This window comes from Rhincodon typus, chromosome 24 (assembly GCF_021869965.1).
Source record: "Rhincodon typus isolate 14 chromosome 24, sRhiTyp1.1, whole genome shotgun sequence".
NCBI lineage: Eukaryota > Metazoa > Chordata > Chondrichthyes > Orectolobiformes > Rhincodontidae > Rhincodon > Rhincodon typus.
In genome coordinates this window covers 4,891,420-4,912,589 of record NC_063355.1, presented here as the reverse complement: position 1 = coordinate 4,912,589, position 21,170 = coordinate 4,891,420, and the positions used below count along the sequence as shown (strand labels likewise).

The 21,170-nt window shown below is 41.4% G+C and overlaps 1 protein-coding gene across 1 annotated transcript in view; it reads left to right on the top strand.

Moving 5' to 3' along the window:
- Positions 1-21,170, top strand: part of rsph14 (radial spoke head 14 homolog) — a 665,166-nt gene that overhangs the window by 606,698 nt on the left and 37,298 nt on the right. Inside the window, exon 4 of the mRNA XM_048611488.1 lies at positions 20,012-20,237. Within this exon, the coding sequence (XP_048467445.1) occupies positions 20,012-20,237 (226 nt within the window). The remainder of the gene's footprint in view (positions 1-20,011; positions 20,238-21,170) is intronic.

The window sequence follows — 21,170 nt, the reverse complement described above, 5'->3', positions numbered from 1 at the left end:
CTTGGTAACGAAACATCTGCAAAACAACAAACCAGCTCGGCGAGCCAACCAACCTCAACACCCACAACCTGAGCTACAGATCTACTCCAAAACCTTAGAGAATGAATCACGTATGAGTGGTTGCCATAGGCATAACAGTCTCTGCTAAGTCACGTCCAAGAACAATAGGACTAAGCGACACAGTCTGACTTTGAAGTTACTTGTAGGTAAGTCCTTGAGGTGTCAGCAGTGTGATAGTGAACCTGTTGTTTCTCCACCACCACCCTCACTGAAAATAATTTTCTCCTGATCTTGATTTACTGAAGTAAATTTCAAAATTTGCTCCAGTGGAATTAGAAATCTCAGTTTCTGGATTATTAGATCAGTATCATACCCAATACACTTCCTTAGTCTTATGGGTGCATGTATCTTGGTGCGTCTAATCATTGGCACAAGTACCTGTTGAAAGTAGGGCATGGCACAAAACCTCTTCAGTGCCCGCTGTGCTGATTAGGAATCCGTGCCACATTGACACCTCATGTATCTTGTTATTAACTAGTTGACAGATCGCAGTAACACACTGGAGACTAGAAATTGAGTGTAGTATTGTAGATTTTGTTACAGTGACCTTCATCATCACAGGCGAAATGTTAGAACCCACTTGGCAAAGTGCATTGATTCTCAAGTGCCACTGCTCCCAGGGTTACCACACAAGTTAATGATTTAATCAAAGCAAACAAAGTCCCTAATTTACCTGTCAGAATCAGGTTAATAGAAAACACTGATCAGATTCCTATATTTAACAAGGACTATTGTTTATTGCAAATAAGTAAATACCAATGACAAGAAAACAGCTATGAACTACCAACATATAGCTCAATAGTTAATACTGTAACTCCCTTTCAGAACCTCTACACACATAAGGACAGACAAAAAAAAATTAGTTTTGTAGGTAGAGGGAAAAAATTGGGAAACACAGTTCAATAGTGCCAGTCCGCAGGAGAGATGTTCCTCTTTCTTGCCAAGACACTCTGTTATTCAACTTCCTTTCTGCAGGTTCATTCACTTCTTCACAGGAGGCACAGGGTGATCAGTACACTAATTACAAAGTCTCTTAGTTACTGGTTAAAGGCAACAGTTTATTGCAACTGGTAGGAGAAAATAATTGGTTTTCTTCAGGCTTCAGGTACTTTTACTGATGGAAAGAGACACACAACCTGCTCTTCCAGCAGTTTGAAGGCTTCTCCCTACACCATTCACTTCCACAAGCAGGAACCAATCAGAGAGTTGTCACCAGGCTGATGATCTTTGGCACCCATGACTGATCACAACTGCACAAACCAATCAACTACTTATTGCTGGCCAAATCTCACTCTGTACACGCACCCAGTGACATGCAGTCCTCTGCTGCTTGCGCAAAGCTGCAGTGTAAACACCACACATGACGCATTTGAGTAACTTGTTTTTAAAATTGTGATAATTCCTCCCACATTCTTTACTTTTAAAACAGTCCTTGTTCCACTTTAGTCCACAATCAGAAATGCAGAAAATAAAATTATACGGTCTTTACAGAACATAGAAGCGCAGAAAGATTTATGGTAGGGATGCTGGCCATTTGGCCCATCGTTTCTGTAGAAGACAAGGTAAAAGAGGTGCAATTACAGAGAAGATAGGTCTCTGCCAACTGCCAATACATATCAGTGAGAATGTCTCCTAAAACTAAATGGATGCAATTGTTAAATTAGCTGCTCAGCTAAGCAGAACAAGGCTGACATTCCATTGTCAGAGTTACAGTGGATTGATAGAATTCCAGGCAGAACTTGCTTCTCAAAAAAACAATTGACATCAGAATTTTTGTGCATGTAACAAGCTAGGTCAACACTCAAGGGTAATACTGGGGATAAAATGCATTGTTCTTCTAAAATAGTACCCTAGAATTATTTACTATGTCGGGAAGGGAAAACAAAAGGATTTGGTTTAATGTTTTCTCCAAACGCTGGTGTCTCTAACAGTACAGCATTTCCTCAGTAACAGTGTAGATTCAGTGCTTAAGTGTTTTGGAGTGAAATTTAAACACATAACCTCAGTCTGAGGCAAGAGTACTACAGTATGATACAGTATGAACATTTCATAAGCAGCAACAAAGACTCATTGTACACATTCCTTAACAACATCAGAGATGGGAGAGTATTCCCTTTCTCTCTCTTTGCCATATTTTAACTAGTGTGTCAAAAGTCGCCAGATCTGTGGTGTTAAATATTGCTGAATTGCCCCAGTCAATGAGTGCACTGAGCAGCTGAGGTTAAGAGGCCGGGAATGATTGGTTTTGAACCTAATTCTGTGCTTAGTCAGAATCAGTTCTGCCAAGGAGAATTAAGAGTGTGAGCGCATGATTTCTGGTTTAGGTATGGCAGAATCAGCCAGTATTGCCACTCCTGAACACTACTCATTGGGGCTTGCTGCAAATGAGTATGCGTGGTCAGTGGTTCAGGATGGGGGCACCTCAAGTAGTGTTGGCACTCATTCTCTAGATTGACACCATTGTGGGTGATGGCATTGAATGGAAACTGGCGCCTATAAGAATGTAGCCTTAGCAAGAAAACGTAAATGAATTTATGTTCAAACAAAGCTACACTCCATTGAAACCCTCTTGATCTCATTCACTCAGTTGTTTCATACTGAAGGAAACTAGTTTTGTGAAGTACTTTCCCTCTATCAGTGTGCTGAGCTGTACGTCCCTGAACTCTCTAATCCACCCACTAGCTCCCAGATCCTTCGTAAGTTATTCAATGCTGTATTTGCAAACTGTCATTTGCAGAAAGCAGAATGTGCTACTTGCATTAGCAGCTGTTTCCCATAGCAACAAGCAAGTCTTCCTCTGTAACATATGCGTGAGGGCCTGTTTTTCAGGTGTCTAGTTCTGTCTAATGATTAATTGCCTTTGTTCGCAGCCTGCTGTTAGTTGCCTTTAGTTTTGGCATGTTGCTGCTTACTGAGGGTGGATGTGTTTGAATGGGAGAAGCTCAGGCGCAGCAGCCATCAATGTGAAACCAAACACCTGGAATATTCTGTAACATTTAAAATGCATGCAAAGTGGTGAGAGGTGACAGCAAATTCCTCCCGATTGGGATTGTTCCTGAGTCAGTGTGTAGTTTTGGCACCCAGCCTGCTATAGTATTGCAAAAATTGAGTTACCCATTCTCACAGGTATTACAAACTTGGTTCAGTGAATAAAGCTATTACCCAATACTGTGCTGAGCCTTTTGGATCAGGTCCGCTCTAGCTGTACTAAGCTTGCTGATTGTAGCCAGGACAGTGGTACTCAGCTGGCAGGATTCACCCCAGTACTGCTGCGTTAGGGGCATCACTCTGGGACATCACTCCTCACTGTTATCCACTTATGGCTGGAGAGTGGGAATATTTGAGTTTATGGGAGGACAGGTTCAGAGACAAGTGTGATGGAACAGCCTATTAACCCTCATGTTTTTGAAAATGGAATTTAGGTGTGGCTATGGAGAGCCACCCTTGCCTGGAATGATATTCCAGCATGTGTTAGTACCCCAGGTGAAAAATGGGATGCTGAAAATTCTGGACGTGTTCCTGATAAAAGTGTTACCTGGGAATGTTAAACATAGGCAAAGTGAGCTCACTGATTAGTTTCAGTCAGCAATGCCAGCACTGTTTGCTAATATTGGTAGTACAAGTCAACATTAAAATCAAGGGCACTAAACAAAGAGAAATAGTGAGTGGATATATGGGCACAGTATTGTAGTGATGTTCAGCATCAGTCTGCACTGGGGTCATCAGCCATATCTTCTTGGGGTACTCCCTGTCACCAATGAGCCAACCCTGGAGGTGATGTGGGGGTGGAGGGGCAAATGTGAGGAACTGGCAGTAAGTGTTATTATAGTTCTCTGGATACTGGGTGCAGATCTGCAGAAATTGTTGCTTGTGGCTTCACCCTTTTCCACTTTAAGTGCTTAGCTACAAGAAGCAAGACTGCATTTGACTGAGATTTCTCAATAGCTGGTTGACCCAGTCAGGGCTTTGCTCTTGCCCTGTACTTATTAGTCCAAACAAACATCTTGGTGGTGAAGGAGCCAAGTAGTGGAAGAAGTTTGTAATTTACTGGAACTTTGAGGAAGACATCTAGCAACATCCCACCCCCAGGTCCTTCATAGCCACTGTAACAATTCAGGGCCAAAACATGCCCCCAACCTATTCCCAAAGCTCTTAACTCTCATGCTGACCCACGCTCCCACCTGGTCACGTTGGCCTCTTATACCCACCATGCCAATTCATCAGCCCCTAACCAGACCAATGGTCTCTTACAGCCCTGATTACAACTTAGAACCATCTTCAGTGGCACTACAGGGTTGAATGCCATTGCCAAATGTGCGTAAACCTTTAGGATCAATGCAGGGCAAGATTTACAATTTGATTTGCCCCTCTTAAAGCTCCATAGCTCCTACACAGGCTTATTTATGGTGTTTCCTATATCAATAAACTCTTTTATCCTAAGAGTTGCCTTTTCATTGCCCCTCAGGACAAAGAAACTATGTCCACTTACTCATTCACATCATTGCTCCCAGAAAATCTGATTACTTCTGTAATCGTGTTACTCAGGAACTGCAAGTTTGAGTGCAAACCTTCAAAGGACATTGTTTAAATGAACAGTTCTGCTGAAACTAATGGGGTCGCTTCTTTCTAATGGTCCCTTAATGCTCTCATAATATTGTTTACTCAGATTGAAAATGTTTCAGTGATTCAGATTCAATTCTTTGAGTTTGAGCAATTTTATGATGTGAACGCACAGAAGGTTGATGGTATTTGGTGATTCACTGTAGAATAAAAGAACAAATGACGTCAACTGTATCATTCAATAGTCAATCAGCTGCTGGTCAATGCAGTTAGAAATCTCGATTGGGAGCAAAGAGATTGACACCAGTGTGAAAACAATCAACAGACTTCTCACCTACATTACCATCGATTTGTGGTCTCTGTGTTTGCTCCTTTGCAGCCAGTTCTGATATAACTTTTCTTGTTCGTTGTCTGGATATGGACAATACTGACAAGTCCTATGTTTATTTCTCATCCTTGATTTCCCTCAGAAAGTGGTTGAGGGAATTTTCCTTGAGCAGTTGTGGTCCCCTGTGGCCAAGGCACTCCCATAATGGTGTTGCATTGATTCTCCATGATATTGACCCAGCAACAATGGAGGAAGGATGATATATTGTTTAATCCGGTGGGCAGCTTGCAGTTCATGGTATTCCTGTGTGACATTTTTGCTTCCTGGTGCAGATCTGAAGTATGGTCGTGGAGTTCTATCAAGAAACACTAGAATATGTCTGCAGGGAGATAAAGAATGGAGAGTCTTGCATTTATGGAGAACTTTTCATAGTCACCAGACATCTCAAAGCAGTTTACAGACATTGAAGAACTTTTTGAAACGTAGCAACTATTATAACATAGGAAATGTGATAACCAATTTATGCACAGCAAACTCCTACAAACAGTAATGTGTTATCAGCAGATAATCTATTATTTAACCAATGTTAATTGTGAGATAAATAAGTAAGGATTAACAGCTCTTCCTCAAAATTAGTGTTGTGGGAATTTTTTGTACATCTACCCAAGCAGGTAGATGGGACTCATTTGACACCTCATTTGAAAGACAGAATCACTGACAATGTAGCACTTCCTTAATATTGCCCTGGGCTGTTAGCCTTATCTTTTACAATCAAATAGCTGGAGTAGACGTGGACCCAGAACCTTGCAACACAGAGTTGAGAGTGTGACCAACTGAATCACAGCTTACACTGCACATCCTGTAGAGTGTACTTATTTAGTGCGTCAGAGAATAAATAATAGTGCGGTAGTGGGAACAATGGGACACTAAATAGACAAACTGCTTTGCTCTGAATGGTTTCACGTTTATTCAGTAGCATTTCAGTTGGTCAGGTAAATGATGACTATTCCATGACAATGTTGATCTGACCTGGGAGGGTCAGGGATGAAGGCAGTCAGCCATTGTTTTTCTTTTATAGCACTTTGCAGATATAACCAGTCCACCCTGCCATTATAACATGGTAATGTAAATATATATTTCATGTTCTTTGCTAAAATTAGGAATTGAATTGTAAACAAATGTTTACAATTTGCACAAAGAAATGTATTTTTTGCCCATGTCCATTAAACAATTTTTAAATAAACACAAAATTACAAGGACTGTAATAAAATGTTTCTATGATCGTACACGATGAAATTTGAGCATTTCAACATTGGAGAAGGCAACAACAACTTGTCAGTATTAATATTAAAATTTCCTGAAAATAATATTGAAAATAATGAACAGATTGATTATTTGTAATCCTGTTCTGGGAATGACCTTCCTCTTTATTTATGATGTCTTTTTTAAAATCAATATTTGTCTTAACACTAGGTTGAAGGTTATTTATTTAAAGAAGGTTATGATACACTCTTTGAGTTGGTCTGGGGTATTAGAAGCTTAATTAGTCTCTTGTGTCTGTATATTCTATCAAGATGCAACTTTCCGTCTGAATAAAGAGCAAACTGATCTCCTAAACTACTTTGCAGTGCTAACAGACCAGAGATGGAGATACCTGATCCACCAACAAGATTGAGATCCACCTAAGATGCAGACCACAGGGGGCACTCAATTACTCAGCTAGCTGGAAGACGAGAGTGTGCTTTATGCAGCATGAGACCTATAGCACACGCTTAATCCTCATACTGGCTGTGAATGCTCACGGAGGCATGATTGTTTCACCTTCTTCCAGACTTTTGCAGTGGTGATCCTCATCCTATATTACCAAATGTCTGCCCTTCTTTCTTTAATGGAGAGCATTGCCTACAGTATTTTGTGAACTATGGCTAATTATCTGATCTTACTAAGAGCTCAAGGCATTCATTTTGAAGCAGTGGTCAGATTTCACACTGTCAAGATAAAACATAGCTCTTATCTACTAAGAATCCACTGCTTTCTCTTCCTTTTTGAAGCTATATAGTTGATTGAGTATATGGCTTCCTTTTGTGTTATTATGACAATGCCTTACCAATGCTTATCTGACCGAGATTATGATGTGGAGGTGCCTGTGTTGGATTGGGGCGGACAAGGTCAGAAATCACACGACACCAGGTTATAGCCCAACAGGTTTATTTGAAAACGCAAGCTTTCGGAGCCTTACTCCTTCTCCAGGTATCAGTGAAAGAGGGAGTATCAGACACAGAATTTAGAAATAAAAGATCAAAGGGTCACACCATTGATGAGGGTGTACTAAACAAACCTAAGATGCTGTTAAATCTTTAATCAGTTAGGAGGTTTTAATTGATTAATATGTATATGTAAATCCCCAAATTTCTTTCAAGTCACTGTCCTGTGAGAACTAAAGGTTTTATCAGTGTAAAGAAGAGGTGACATTTTAGGTCAGACAATGCATGTTAGGTGTGAGCCTTGACTGAGATTAACTTTCAATTCTAAAGAATCTTTTGCAAGTTATTTAAATCTGAGAATAAAATATTAAACCTTTTTGTTTAAAGAAGTCAGTATATAGGACCGACACAGTAGACCATTTATTGTCTCTAGCCAAGCCAGTTGTTAGACAGGAACACTGCTGAAACATGAAACAAACCATTCCCCTTTCTTGCTGCATGCCTTCCTCCATTTTGTTTCCAGGAAATTGCCTGTTACTGTCCTACATTCTAGTTATACATTAGTCATGGGAGTTCACCCATCCTCCTCAGATGAGACTCATGTTTCTTTCTTCACCAGTCTACTCAAGCATACACAAAAGGGGATCACACGTATTTGAAAATGATGTCCATTGAATAATGACACGTAGTTATGTCATTACAGCGCATCTAGGTTAGTTGCGCTTATCCAATCACATAATACAATCGCATGGTCATGGTTATTGGAGGTCAGTCAGCTCAGCTCCAGGACATCTCTGCAAGAGCCCCTCAGGGTAATGTCCTAGGCCCATCCATCTACAGTTGCTTCATCAATGACCTTCCCTCCATCATAAGGTCAGAAGTGGAGATGTTCGTGCATGGTTGCACATTGTTCAGCACTATTTGCGACACCTCAGATACTGAGGCAGTCCAAGTTCAATTGCAACTAGATCTGGACAATATCCAGGCTCAGGCTGACAGGTAGCAACTAACATTCACACTATACAAATGTAAGACTATGACCATCACCAATAAGAGACAATCTAATCACTGCCCCTTGACATTCAATGGTGTTACCATCACTGAATTCTCCACTATCAACATCCTGGAGGTTATCATTGACCAGAAACTCAACAGGACTCACCACATAAACACAGTGGCTACAAGAGCAGGTCAGAAACTAGGAATACTGTGGCGAGTAACCCACCTGCTGACTCCCCCAAAGCCTGTCCCACCATCTACAAGACACAAGTCAGGAGTGTGGTGGAATACTCCCCACTTGCCTGGATGGGTGCAGCCCCAACAACACTCAAGAAACTTGACACCATCCAGGACATAGCAGCCGCTTGATTGGCACCACATCCACAAGCATCCACTCCCTCCACCACCGACGCACCAAAGATCCTCAGACAGCACCTTCCAAATCCATGGCCACTTCTGTCTAGAAGGACAAAGGCAGCAGATACATGGGAACACCACCACCTGCAAGTTCCCCTCCAAGCCACTCACCATCCTGACTTGGAAATATTTTGCTGGGTCAATATGCTGGAATTCCTTCCCTAATGGCATTGTGGGTCAACCTACAGCAGGTGGACTGCAGCAGTTCAAGAAGGCAGCTCACCACCACCTTCTCAAGGGCAATTAGGGATGGGTAATAAATACTTGTCAGCCAGCGATGCCCACACCTCACAAATGAATAAAAAAAAGTCATGGGTGCCTGTTATCCAATTTCATAATTCCAGACACAGGGTGTTAGCCTATCCTATACAATGCAGTTTGTATCCATTATTCATCAATTCCTCAAAAGGCATGTAACTACATTCATGTGGTACAGAGAATGTCCTGGTTACAGCTGCTTCCAACAGCCATATTGCATCTTCAACCCCTTTTCTCCCTTATTGGAAAAATAATTTCAGGTTTTAAATGGATCCAGTAATTGGTACTATTATCTGAACTCCACTGTCCTGTGTGCGAGGCTGTGGACAGTATTGCTGAAGACTGAGGGTTGAGCCCACCTATCAGTTATTGGACCTGATAAAAATAACAGGGAAGCAAGATTTCCTCTGACCCCTCCTTGAAGCTGACTGGGGAGTTATCAGCATTGCCACCAGCAGGCTATTCGACTCGAGGGGGAACCTTGACTAGATGACATCCACACATTGAGCTGTACTGCCAAGATTCACAGAACTGTTACAGTACAGAATGGGACCCATTGTGCCTACACCAGTTCTATTGTCTGGTGCTAATCTCCTGCCTTTTCTCCATATTCTGCACACCATTTCTATCCAAATAACCATCCAATGCTCCTCCAGAATTCCTCAATTGAACATGTCTCCACCATATTCCCAGGCAGTGCATGTTATGCCCTAATCATTCACTGTGCAAAAGAGGTTTTTCTCATATTGCCCATATTTTGTTTGCACATTAATTTAAATCAATGCCACCTTGTTCTTTTCTTCTTTTACGAGCCGGAACATGACATTGATTAGGAGCCAGATCCCTGATTGAACTGTTTCACCAGTATCCACCACTTTATTTGTTGAGAAGACAGTTTAAAATGCTCCCATCTGCAGGAGAGTGCTGAAAATCACTTCACAAAGCATAACGCCAAAGATTAAACCCAAGGCCATGGTCTGTACCACAGTACAAGGAGCCTGTGGAAGATTAAAGGCCACCAATGCTAAGTCTTCAGGTATCAGACTGAATGGATTGTTGTCCATAAATCTTGTTTGCTTAATTCTGCCGCAATTCTGACAAATTTAATTAAAATGAAACTATGGTTATCTAGCACTCCTGCAAGAACATAAATCAGAGAAGGTGTAACATTGTGAAATCTCAGCTTCAAACATGGTTTGGTGTTTACACATCAAACAGACTGATGTTATCAGAGCCCAGTAAGTGGCAGGAATCTCGGCTGAGTGTTAGACTCTAAATTTTGCTGTGCTGTGTTTAATTGTTGGCCTGGGTCAGAAAATCTACAGTAACATTGAACTTGAGAATTTGATGCCATTATCATGAGTCAACAGTCTGTTCAGAAGTATAGCCACTTGCTAGAGGGGATGTTGACGTAACTATTTGCCAAATCGTTAGTTTGATTCATCAGTGACTCAGAACAACTGTTTAATCAAACCAAGCTCAGACCTCTGCAAACAGTCATTTGTGAAAATACAAAGTCTAACAGTCCTTTCTAGTCAGGTCGGTGAGGAGATCAAACCCAAGCACCTGTCTGGGCAAGAAACTTAGCACCAGAATTCTGCTGATAGCAGATCACTGAGATTCTAAAATTATATAAACTCAAAACTTATTTTGAATATCAGTTTAATTGTTACATTAATATTCTCATAGGGAAAAGAACTACCAGAAATGTTTGAGATAACAAGGTGCAGAGCTGGATGAACACAGCAGGCCAAGCAGCATCAGAGAAGCAGGAAGGCTGATGTTTCGGGCCTAGACCCTTCTTCAGAAAATCTTCTTCAGCTATCTCTATACCAGAAATGTTTGCTGTCCATCTGTCAGTTTCCAAAACTTGATGCTGTTCAGTCGCTCAGCCCTGAATTATTATCCAATATTTCCTTAATATCTTTTCCACACTGATTCCCTGAGAGTTTATTTTATTTGTTCTTACCCTCTGTATAAAATTGTTTAATTCGGACTGTGATCCTCCTCATTTGTCATGTTTGGACCCATGTCTCCAGTCCTAGAGTTTGTGACAATCTCCATTACATTTTTGGGTTCAGTTTATCGATTCCTCTAAGCATATTAATCATGGGAATAATGTCTTCCTTTGTGCCTTTGCTTCTCCTGTATAAAAAGCCCAAGATGCTTCATCCTCTGATATCTTAAACAGTAATTCTCAATACAGCTGCTCTTCTTTGCATTGCCTCCAGTGTGAATATCCTTGATATACTGAGATGCCCAAAATTGTACCTGGTACCTCAGATGTGGCTGTATTGCTCCCTTCTCCAGTCACATTAGCCAGGAATTGCCTCAGAGCTGCTCTGACTTTATTACAGTAACTTTGACCTAAGTACAGCATAAACTCTGTGTGCGTGTGTATAAATAGGTTTTCTACCTGAACTCCAGTGAAATTGTGAAACAGGAGAATTTCCAAGGATTTCCCAGAACATTGTCGGCTATTAGGAATTATGCACTATTCCTCTGTCAAAACATCCGAATAAATGGCTAGATTCCTTTACCTTTCCCTGATGTTGATTGCTGTTGTATTGGTATCAATAATCCGTCTACCAATACCCCCTCTACAGTATGGTATTTCATTGCTCAGAGGCAGTGAGTTTGAAATATTCATATTTTCCCCCTTCCCAGGTTTTACATCCTCCTTTTTAACTGTCATTTAACATTCATCAGCCCTGTTTCCAACTTATCCAGCTCCCAAGAATTTGGAGTGGATCTTTCATATTCCTTAAAATGCCACCCCAATCCTTTCAATTTTTTCCCTACAGTGGGAAACAGGCCATTTGATCCAACAAGTCCACATTGACTCGACAAAAAGCATTCCACCCAGACTCACCCCCCCTACCCTATCCTTGTGACCCTGCATTTCCCATGGAAAACCCACCTAACATACACATCCCTGGACATTACAGGGCAATTTAGCACCGCCAATTCACCTAACCTGCACATCTTTGGACTGTGGGAGGAAACCAGAGCACCTGAAGGAAACCCACGCAGACACAGGAAGAATGTGCAAACTCCACACAGACAGTTGCCCGAGGTTGGAATTGAACATGTGTCCCTGGCACTGTGAGGCAGTAGTGCTAATCACTAAGCCACCATGCTGCCTTGAAGTTCAGTGTCACATGCAAATTTCGACAGTTTTGTTTTTGTACCCAGATTCCATGTTATTTAAAAAACATTTCAAACAGGAGTGCCCTTCAGTACTGATCCCAATAGCAACCCACTAATCATCCCAAAATTGAAGCTGCTCCATCCGCAGCCACCTTTTGTCTGCCCTGTCTTAGCCAACTTTCCTCTTACATTACAGTATCAAAAACCTGGCTAGGTATCTAAATTTTCTATTATTATTCCCTGGGATATGGCCTTTATTGTCAATTCCAGTATTTATTGGCAATTGCTAGTCATATTTTGCAAGGAGAATGGAACATAAAAGTAGGGATCTGAAACAAACAAAAATAGAAAGTGCTGGAGAAACTCAGCAGGCCTGGCAGCATCTGTGGAGAGAAAGCAGTGTTACTGCCCAGTGATTCTTCCTCAAAATTGATGGTGTTATGTTGATGATGGAGGGGAGAGGGGGTGGAGGTGAGCAGAGAGATGAAGAGGGAGCCCAAAGAGAGAGAGAGAGAGAAAGTGGACAGAGAAAGGGATTGTTGATAGTAAGCCAGGGAAAAAGAGAAGCTGGACAGGTAATAATGGCAACGATGAAAAGTTGAAAATGGGTAGATTGTATTGAAAGGAACTCATTTCATGACAAGGCCTGGAGCGTGGGGCTGGGTAATAGACATTGAAGGAAGTGTTCGTTCACTGAAATTGTTAAACTGGATGTTGAATCCTGAAGACTGTAAGGTCCCCATGTGGAAAATGAGGTGGAGTTTCTCCAACGCACTGAGCCTCACCGGAGCACTGCAGCAAGCCTAAGACAGAACTATTAGCCACAGTGGAGGGTTACAGTAGCAGGCAGCTGGAGGGTGAGAAAGAAACAGGGAATTAGTAGGGAAAATGACGGGGATACTAGAGACAGAGGACACAGGTTAAAAATAAAGCATCTCCAATGTATGATGCAGATGAGGAGGATAATTTTCCTCTTCCTCAGTGAGTCAGTTAATACTTTTAAGGTAGGGATAGGTAGATTCTAACCCATACAGACATTAAAGTTTATGAGGGGTAGGCAGCAATATGGAGGTGAGGCCACAATCAGATCAGCCATGATCTTATCCAATGGTGGAGTATTCGAGGGGCTGAATGGCCAACTCTGCTCTTAATCTGTACGTGGGTGTGTCCATTTGTTCACTGCCACTGGGTCAAAGTCAAGGAGCTCCCTCCCAAACAGCACTGTTGTACCTACACTGGCCAGACTGCAGTGGTTTGAGGAGGCAGCTCACCAACACCTTCTCAAGGGCATTAATGGAGCAGCAAGCCTTTGCCAAACCTACTCTCATCATGTGACTGAATAACTGAAATTGACGGTTAATGGAAAACAATATAATTACTTACTGCTTGTCTTTCAAAAATATTCGCCAGGGAGGAAGGAGTAAGTTCACTATCCAATTATTCTGATGAAATTACATGCTATACGATTGTGGTATCAATGAATATTTAAAGCAGTGAGGAGGTGTACATCCTGAATTAAGCCTGTAGTCTTGCTTTCAGGTCAATGCTTGAGTGTGTGTTGTTTTATCACCTATACAAATGACCTGGACACAAGCCAAATGTACGCTTCTGAGCTTTGCATCTGATTCTCAAACAGGCAGCACAGCATGGACAAAGGATGCTGTTTAAAGTAATTCAGAGGGTTTTAGATCTGCAAATGAATTGATCAAACTAATGCCATGATAAATTTAGAATAAACAAATGCCAGATAGTAGATGAAATGTAGTAAAATATGTGATGAATAATGGAATGAAATTACTACGAGTAGTCTTTAAAAGCGAGCAACTGTGGACACACCATTTTCAAGTTTGGATGATGTCTAGGAGCAATTAACTAACTGTGTGAATTTAGGTTTACAGAGGTTATGCTGTATATATTTCAAACTATAATGAGGCTAAAGGCTGTTAGCTCCTAATATAAGACAGTTCCCAACAAACCCAACAAGAAATTCAGGAGAAACTTCTTTACCAGTCATTGCTGATGAACTGACTGCAATAAGCAGTAGTTGAGCCAGATAGCAAAGGTGCATTTGAGGGAAGTTTAACAAACAGGAGGGAAATAGAACAGAAGAACATGTTGGTAGGATTGGATGAAGACAAATGAGAGGAGGTTTGTGTGGAGCATGAACCCCAGAATTGATCTTTTTTGCTGAATGGCCTTGTTTCTACGCTATAGATACTATAGATTATGAGAGACCAATTTCAATGTACTCTAACTTCTGTGCCAGGATAACCTGTAAAACATAAACACAACAGATGCTGGGCAATAGTTTCTTGGGTCGTCCCCAATTTTTTACCTCCCTCTTTAAGTCTCTTTGAGCAAAGTTCATCTTGGTGAGGATGAACAGACATAGATTTATACGAGAGACAGAGAGAGATTAATGCAAACATCAGGATGAGTCCAAGACACTTAAGAGTGACACCATTATTTTATCAATGTGGATGCAAATTAATATTTTGAAAGCTTGGATTAAAATCTTGAACTTTGCTTTCTATTCTGTCCCTTCCCTCACTCCTGGAGCACCAACAGTGTGGAAATCAAACGTCATTACTTCGAATTCAATTTAGCAACTTGTCATCTTAATGTTTCAACACAGAAATGCTGTTAGCGACAATTTTTAGTGAAGCTACGTTTTGTATGAATGCTACTGATTCTAACCACAGACTTCACTGGATCTCTCAGCTTTAAGTTTAATGATGGGCAATGAAACATTGTAATGCTTTAAGATTTGAGCTTTGTGTTTTTTTCCAGTATTTCTCTTTTAATTTCCTTTTGTTTATGCTGAATGGGCCAGCCTTTGCTGGGGATCTGACCAGTAATAGTACTTCAGTATCTTGGGACTATTACAACCGAGCTTGGAGAAGCACACTACCTCTCTCGTCCCACAACATATATATTAACGTTTGGATTTGTGTGTATGAGTGGATTTAATGATTAACCTGTCAGTATTTCTGGAACCATAATTTTTTAAACCAGAATGAGAAAGTGAGTTCCTAGGGTAACAATGAGAATTCGTTTGCATTATGATTAAATAATGAGAAAGATTGCCCTGTGCTCAGTTTAGAAGAATTTTTTTTTTAATTTTAAGGGAAAATCTGATAGCTGAGAAAGCTTTTAGTTTCATTTCATTTAAGTCCTGGTTGAAGTTAAATATCAGAGCACAGATTCTCCCAGTGAAGTGAGTTCATTCAGAACAGTTAGGAAATAGGTTACCTAAGTCGAAGGGTTTTACTTTGAAAGTCTCAGATTAAAGTTGTTTGATTAGAACCCTGAAGAGGTTATTTGAAGCTGAGAAAATCTAAGCTCAATTGTGTGAATAATCAAAGAAGAGGCTATTAAAGTCTCAAGGCTGGGAATTGAAAGAAGTAGTTAAGTCAAACATACAGTGTGATAGAGAAGGGAATTCTGTCTAGTGTTTGAGTACTATAACATTGTGATATTGGGATAGATGGAATTATATTTTACCATACATTTCGAAATCTTTAAACTTGTGCTACAAGTAAATATTTCATTTTTTTCTGCTTTATATTCACTTCTTTTGCATTAATAAACTTTTGTTTTATTGATAAAACCAAATCTGAAACATGTATGTTTATGATTCAGTAAAAGACTACTTCATTAAATAAAAAAGAACACAATATGATCTATCAAGCCAGATTTCAGTTTGAAATCTGACTTGTCCAGTAAAGTGATCAACTTGCATTATAATATTAGTCACAATATAAATATAAATATAAATGTTTTATCCAGTAACTAATAGTCAATTACATGAAGTATCTATATTAGATGTAGAATAATAAGATCCATCAACCAGGTTTCTTTAATGAACAACATGGTTGGTGATTTATTATGAAAACAGGACTTCTTTGACAAAGATGTAAAGCTTTTTTAACACAGTTGGAAGCATTAAGGTATAAATATTTACCATTCTAAACAACACCTTCTCCCCTCAACAAACACACCAATTAAAGACGAAGAAACGGGTTGGCACAGTGGTTCAGTGGTTAGCACTGCTGCCTCACAGTGCCAGAAACTTAGGATAGATTCCACCCTTGGGCGACAGTCTGTGTGGAGTTTGCACATTCTCCCAGTGTCTGCATGGGTTTCCTCCGGTGCTCCGATTTCCTCCCACAGTCCAAAGATGTGCAGGCTAGGTGGATTGGGCCATGCTAAATTGCCCATAGTGTTCAGGGATGTGTGTATTAGATAGGTTGTACGGGAATGGATCTGGGATGCTCTGAGGGTTGGTGTGGACTTGTTGGGCCGAAGGGCTTGTTTCCACACTGTGGGGATTCTATGGTCTAAAAATTCTCTGCAGTGCTTAATTTCACAAAAGCATCATAATCATCAACAGTTGTTAGTTCATGAAGAAAACAAGGTTGTGGTATGAAATGTTAAATGTGGCTTTCAGTCAGAATCTTTGTCCATAGAGATGAAAGGGAGACTGAATGCAGGTATTTGTCGCAGGGACATTCAAAAGCAGTTCACTCAGAAAACACCCAGAATACCTTTCTCAGTAGCATTTCAGGGCAACAGCTGGATCAGACTTTCAGATATTACTTCAGATCCACCAAAAGAGTTTCTCAGCAAGGCAATGGATGAACTGAGTAACATTTTCTCTCTATTCGGGTTGTACCCCAGCTGAACTTCAAATGATATCTGAAACAAAACCACAAACCCAGGCACGTGATTTTCAGTAAATAAGTTTGAGGAATTAGCTTAAGCACAGTGACATCCAAGAAGTATCATTAAAAAAAAATTTCCAGTTTCCTGACAAATAAAAGACCTGGAAAAAAGTTAAGCAACTTCATAACACCACCGTCATCTTTTCAGTTAAAGACTGTGCCACTGCCAAGTTCTAAGAGGGAGGAAGGAACTTCCTTAGTGGCCAGTCTCTGGTCCGGGTGAGTGTCCCCACCCATGGTACCAACTACTCTTGCAGTTGATGCTGCCATTGGAGAGTTTACCCCTCTGATATTTAGGATCCTGGCTGCCCTGCCCCCGCACTGTAATATAATATACCTGGTCTTGCAACAAATAAGCAGGAGTAGCCCCTTGAACCTGCTCTCTCATTCTAGATAATGACTGGTCATCTGCTCCAGTGCCATATTCTGTGCTATCCATCCCCACATCCCTTGATGTTGATAGTAGCTAGAAATCTCTGTCTTGAGCTGATTTAATGACTGAACGTTCACAACCTCTGGGGTAGAGAATCCCAAATATTCACTGCCCATTGAGTGAAGAAGTTGTCTCATCATGAAGGCACCCTCTTCCCATCTTTACAGACTTGACAATGGCCACCATTATCAATGGTGCTACAGAGGCTACAGAATTTCTGGCCCTCTGATTGGGCTGGGCTGATGGTCTTCCAGTCAGACACAGCTTCTGATTGGTCCAAACTGCTCTGAGAGATGGGCCAACTTCCTCAATTGGGCAGTGGTCCCAGTCGCTTAAATGGCCTCAAATTCTGGCTGGGTCCTGACATCTGTTCATGAGGGAATGGGGTCAGTGTTAAATTGTGGAGCTGGGGCTTCATAAGATGTGGTATAGTTCATTTCACCACGTTCCTTTTGCAATTTTTATGCAGTTAATATAACCAGTACAGAAGCTTTCAAAACAGATTTTTTTCACCAGATTTCTCTGAACAAAATAACCATAATTTGACAATGGAAAAGTGACCTGTGATGCAGAACTGATTGGGCATTTTACCTGGGGGAACAGCCCCTTAACTAAACTTTGGCATTTTGTTTAAAGAACTACATTTAACTTGTGAACAGATTAGTATGGCTCTAAGGAATCTGTGTAAATTACAGAAATGAATCAAATTGAAATTAGGCATTAATTAAACATTACTTTTTCTGTGTTTTACTGGGCTTTTTTCTGCTTTTTTTTCTGTAAAACTAACATTCATTCATTCTTTCAGAAAGTTAATTTATTTTTAAATTTTCTTCTGTGAGTGACTCAATGTTTGATCTGATAGTGATTCACACATGGGTCTGAGTCCACATACAGAAGTCTTGCAGCAGACCCTTTATCCTTTTGTGAACTTAGGCAATGAGTCAAGGTATTTATCCACAAGACCTGTTACAATGGAATCCAACCCTAGAGATAGGAACAGAAGAGAATATTTGGGGCTCTGGTAATAGTGTCCTTACCTTTGAATTAGGAGGCCTAGGTCAAGTCCCACCTGCACTCGCTGTGTTTAAGGTATCTCCTATTAGAAAATATCCAGAAGAGAATATTCTATGGGCATTTTCTGTCAAAAGTAAGAAGAAAACATGAGGCAATTGTTGATTCTTTGCTGTTTGTTTCATGTCCAGGAAGTGAGTGATCAGTGATTAAAATCTGTGGGAAGGCAACAAATCCAATCCCCCTTTAAAACGTAAGGACCCCCGTTACAATTTCAGGCACACGTGTAGTGCACACTCTGCCCAGTCTGCCAGCCCTCACTGAAGTTTGTATTGGTGGATACAGGGGGAACAAGAGTCCTCCTTCTGGGTATCATACAGGGTCCAGCAAAGTGACCTTTTCTTAATTTGTTCAATAGAAAATCTCTGAGCCGCACTAATACCAACAAATGTTGGAACAGGAGGGTCCACCAGAGGGTCAGAAGGGACCACTCTCTCCGTGACTCCCTTGTCCGCTCCACACTCCCCTCCAGCCCCACCACACCCGGCACTTTTCCCTGCAACCGCAGGAGGTGCTACACCTGTCCCCATACCTCCTCCCTCACCCCCATCCCAGGCCCCAAGAAGACTTTCCACATCAAGCAGATGTTCACCTGCACATCTGCTGATGTGGTATACTGCATCCGCTGTTCCCGTTGTGGCCTCCTCTACATCGGGGAAACCAAGCGGAGGCTTGGGGACCGCTTTGCAGAACGCCTATGCTCGGTTCGCACTAAACAACTGCGAACCGTTTCAACTCCCCCTCCCATTCCTCAGACGACATGTCCATCCTGGGCCTCCTGCAGTGCCACAACAATGCTACCCGAAGGTTGCAGGAACAGCACCTCATATTCCGCTTGGGAACCCTGCAGCCCAATGGTATCAATGTGGACTTCACAAGCTTCAAAATCTACCCTCCCCCTACCGCATCCCAAAACCAGCCCAGCTCGTCCCTGCCTCCCTAACCTGTCCTTCCTCCCACCTATCCCCTCCTCCCACCTCAAGCCCCACCCCCATCTCCTACCTACTAACCTCATCCCGCCCCCTTGACCTGTCCGTCCTCTCTGGACTGACCTATCTCCTCCCTACCTCCCCACCTACACTCACCTTTACTGGCTCCATCATTGTCTCTTTGATCTGTCTGTCTCCTTTCCACCTATCTTCTCCTCTATCCATCTTCTATCTGCCTCCCCCTCTCTCCGTATTTATTTCAGAACCCCCTTCCCCTCCCCCATTTCTGAAGAAGGGTCTAGGCCCGAAACGTCAGCCTTCCTGCTCCTCTGATGCTGCTTGGCCTGCTGTGTTCATCCAGCTCTACACCTTGTTATCTCACATGTTGGAACCCTCCACTTTCACTCTAGTTTGGTAAATAAACACTGTACTATATAAAAATGCAGCCATATAACACTTCAATACAACATTCTTCCTGATTCGGCTCTATGTTCAAATTGCCACCATTTCTGTTCACCTTTGCTGTCTGAACTTACTTTTCGTACAGTTTGTGTAGTTTGTGATAATGTAAAAATTATTAGCACTCAATGTATTTAACCATAAAATTTCCAGCTGTCCCACTTCAGCTCCTCTGTGTCTTACATTTTCCAGTTTCTGTAGCTTTGCAGAACTGAATTACCAAAAGTCTAGGTGTCCTGGCCTCACCCAACATCAATGCCTATACACTTACCGCAGGGATGAGAGGACATTGGTCAGGAGTTTGATCTCATCCCCATTACCCTCTGCCCTATTAGGCACGCTGTGCAAGTTGGATTCCTACCTTCATTACAGAACTGAACTAATGTCATCTAAACACATGCCTCAAACTCCTCCTCCAGGTGCTACTGCCGTTGTATATGCTGGTCTGATTCCTGAACTGATTATGAAGCTGCGAACAGAGCTGGACGAGATTCAGGAGTTGATATTGAAGACACTACACTTCTGTTTGCTGGTGGACACTAAGCAGGCCCTGGACGCTGAGGGCATATCAGTGCTGAAGACCAAGCTCAGTCATAGTTCTGCTACCATCAGGAGTCTGGCTGCACAAGCTCTCATTGACATCAGGTAACATGCAAACTTTCTGCTTTGATACATTACCATATAAATGGTCATCATCAAAACTCAACTACATTCAATGTATTGGTCCTAATGTTAACCTAACCTGCCTGTTGGAAATTATGGGATCATCTGTGCGTGCATTATTACCTCATTCAAATACTCACTACTGAAGTCATTAAAAAGTAACCTGTGTTGGTGGGGGTGGGGGTGAAGGAATCGAAGTTCATCAGCTGCCAAGGCATCAGGCTAGGTTAATATTAGTGCCATAGAATGTAACGGCTTGGAAAGATTTGGTCCATCCTATCTGTGTCTGCTCTCTCAAGGAACCCATTTGGTACCATGTTTTGCCTCTTCCCAACATGGCCTCCCTGATGACTGGTTGCATGATTATGACCCTTCATCCAAGTCAACAATACCTCGGCTCTCATTGTAGTTGTTTCTATTACTGCTTCCCTCCCTCTCGTTCCCTCTATCCCCTCCCTACAGCTATTCAATGAAAGCCTCTCTGGAAGCTTTATACAGGAAGCATTTTAAGCTTGTGGTTGATTTTGGGGCTAGTGCTTTATATCATTAGTGAATATATATACCCATGGGTATTGAACATCTATCAAATACCAAGGGTAGTAACCTGGATACATTGTGTTACTGGATAAATACTTCATCACCAACCTGAAGCTCTAAGAAATATCTTTCATTTGTTTCACTTGAATAATCAGTTTCAACACAATTAAATTGATACTGTTTAACTGGAAAATAAATAAGGTTTAAAATGAATTCACTAATGTGCTGCAAGTACTAATCAGTTTCAAAAGATCAATTTAATTCTCACATCAAGGCTGTTAAATCTCAGTCCAGGGTGAGTTATTGGAGATAGTAGGAACTGCAGATGCTGGAGAATCTGAGATAACAAGGTGTAGAGCCGGATGAACACAGCAGGCC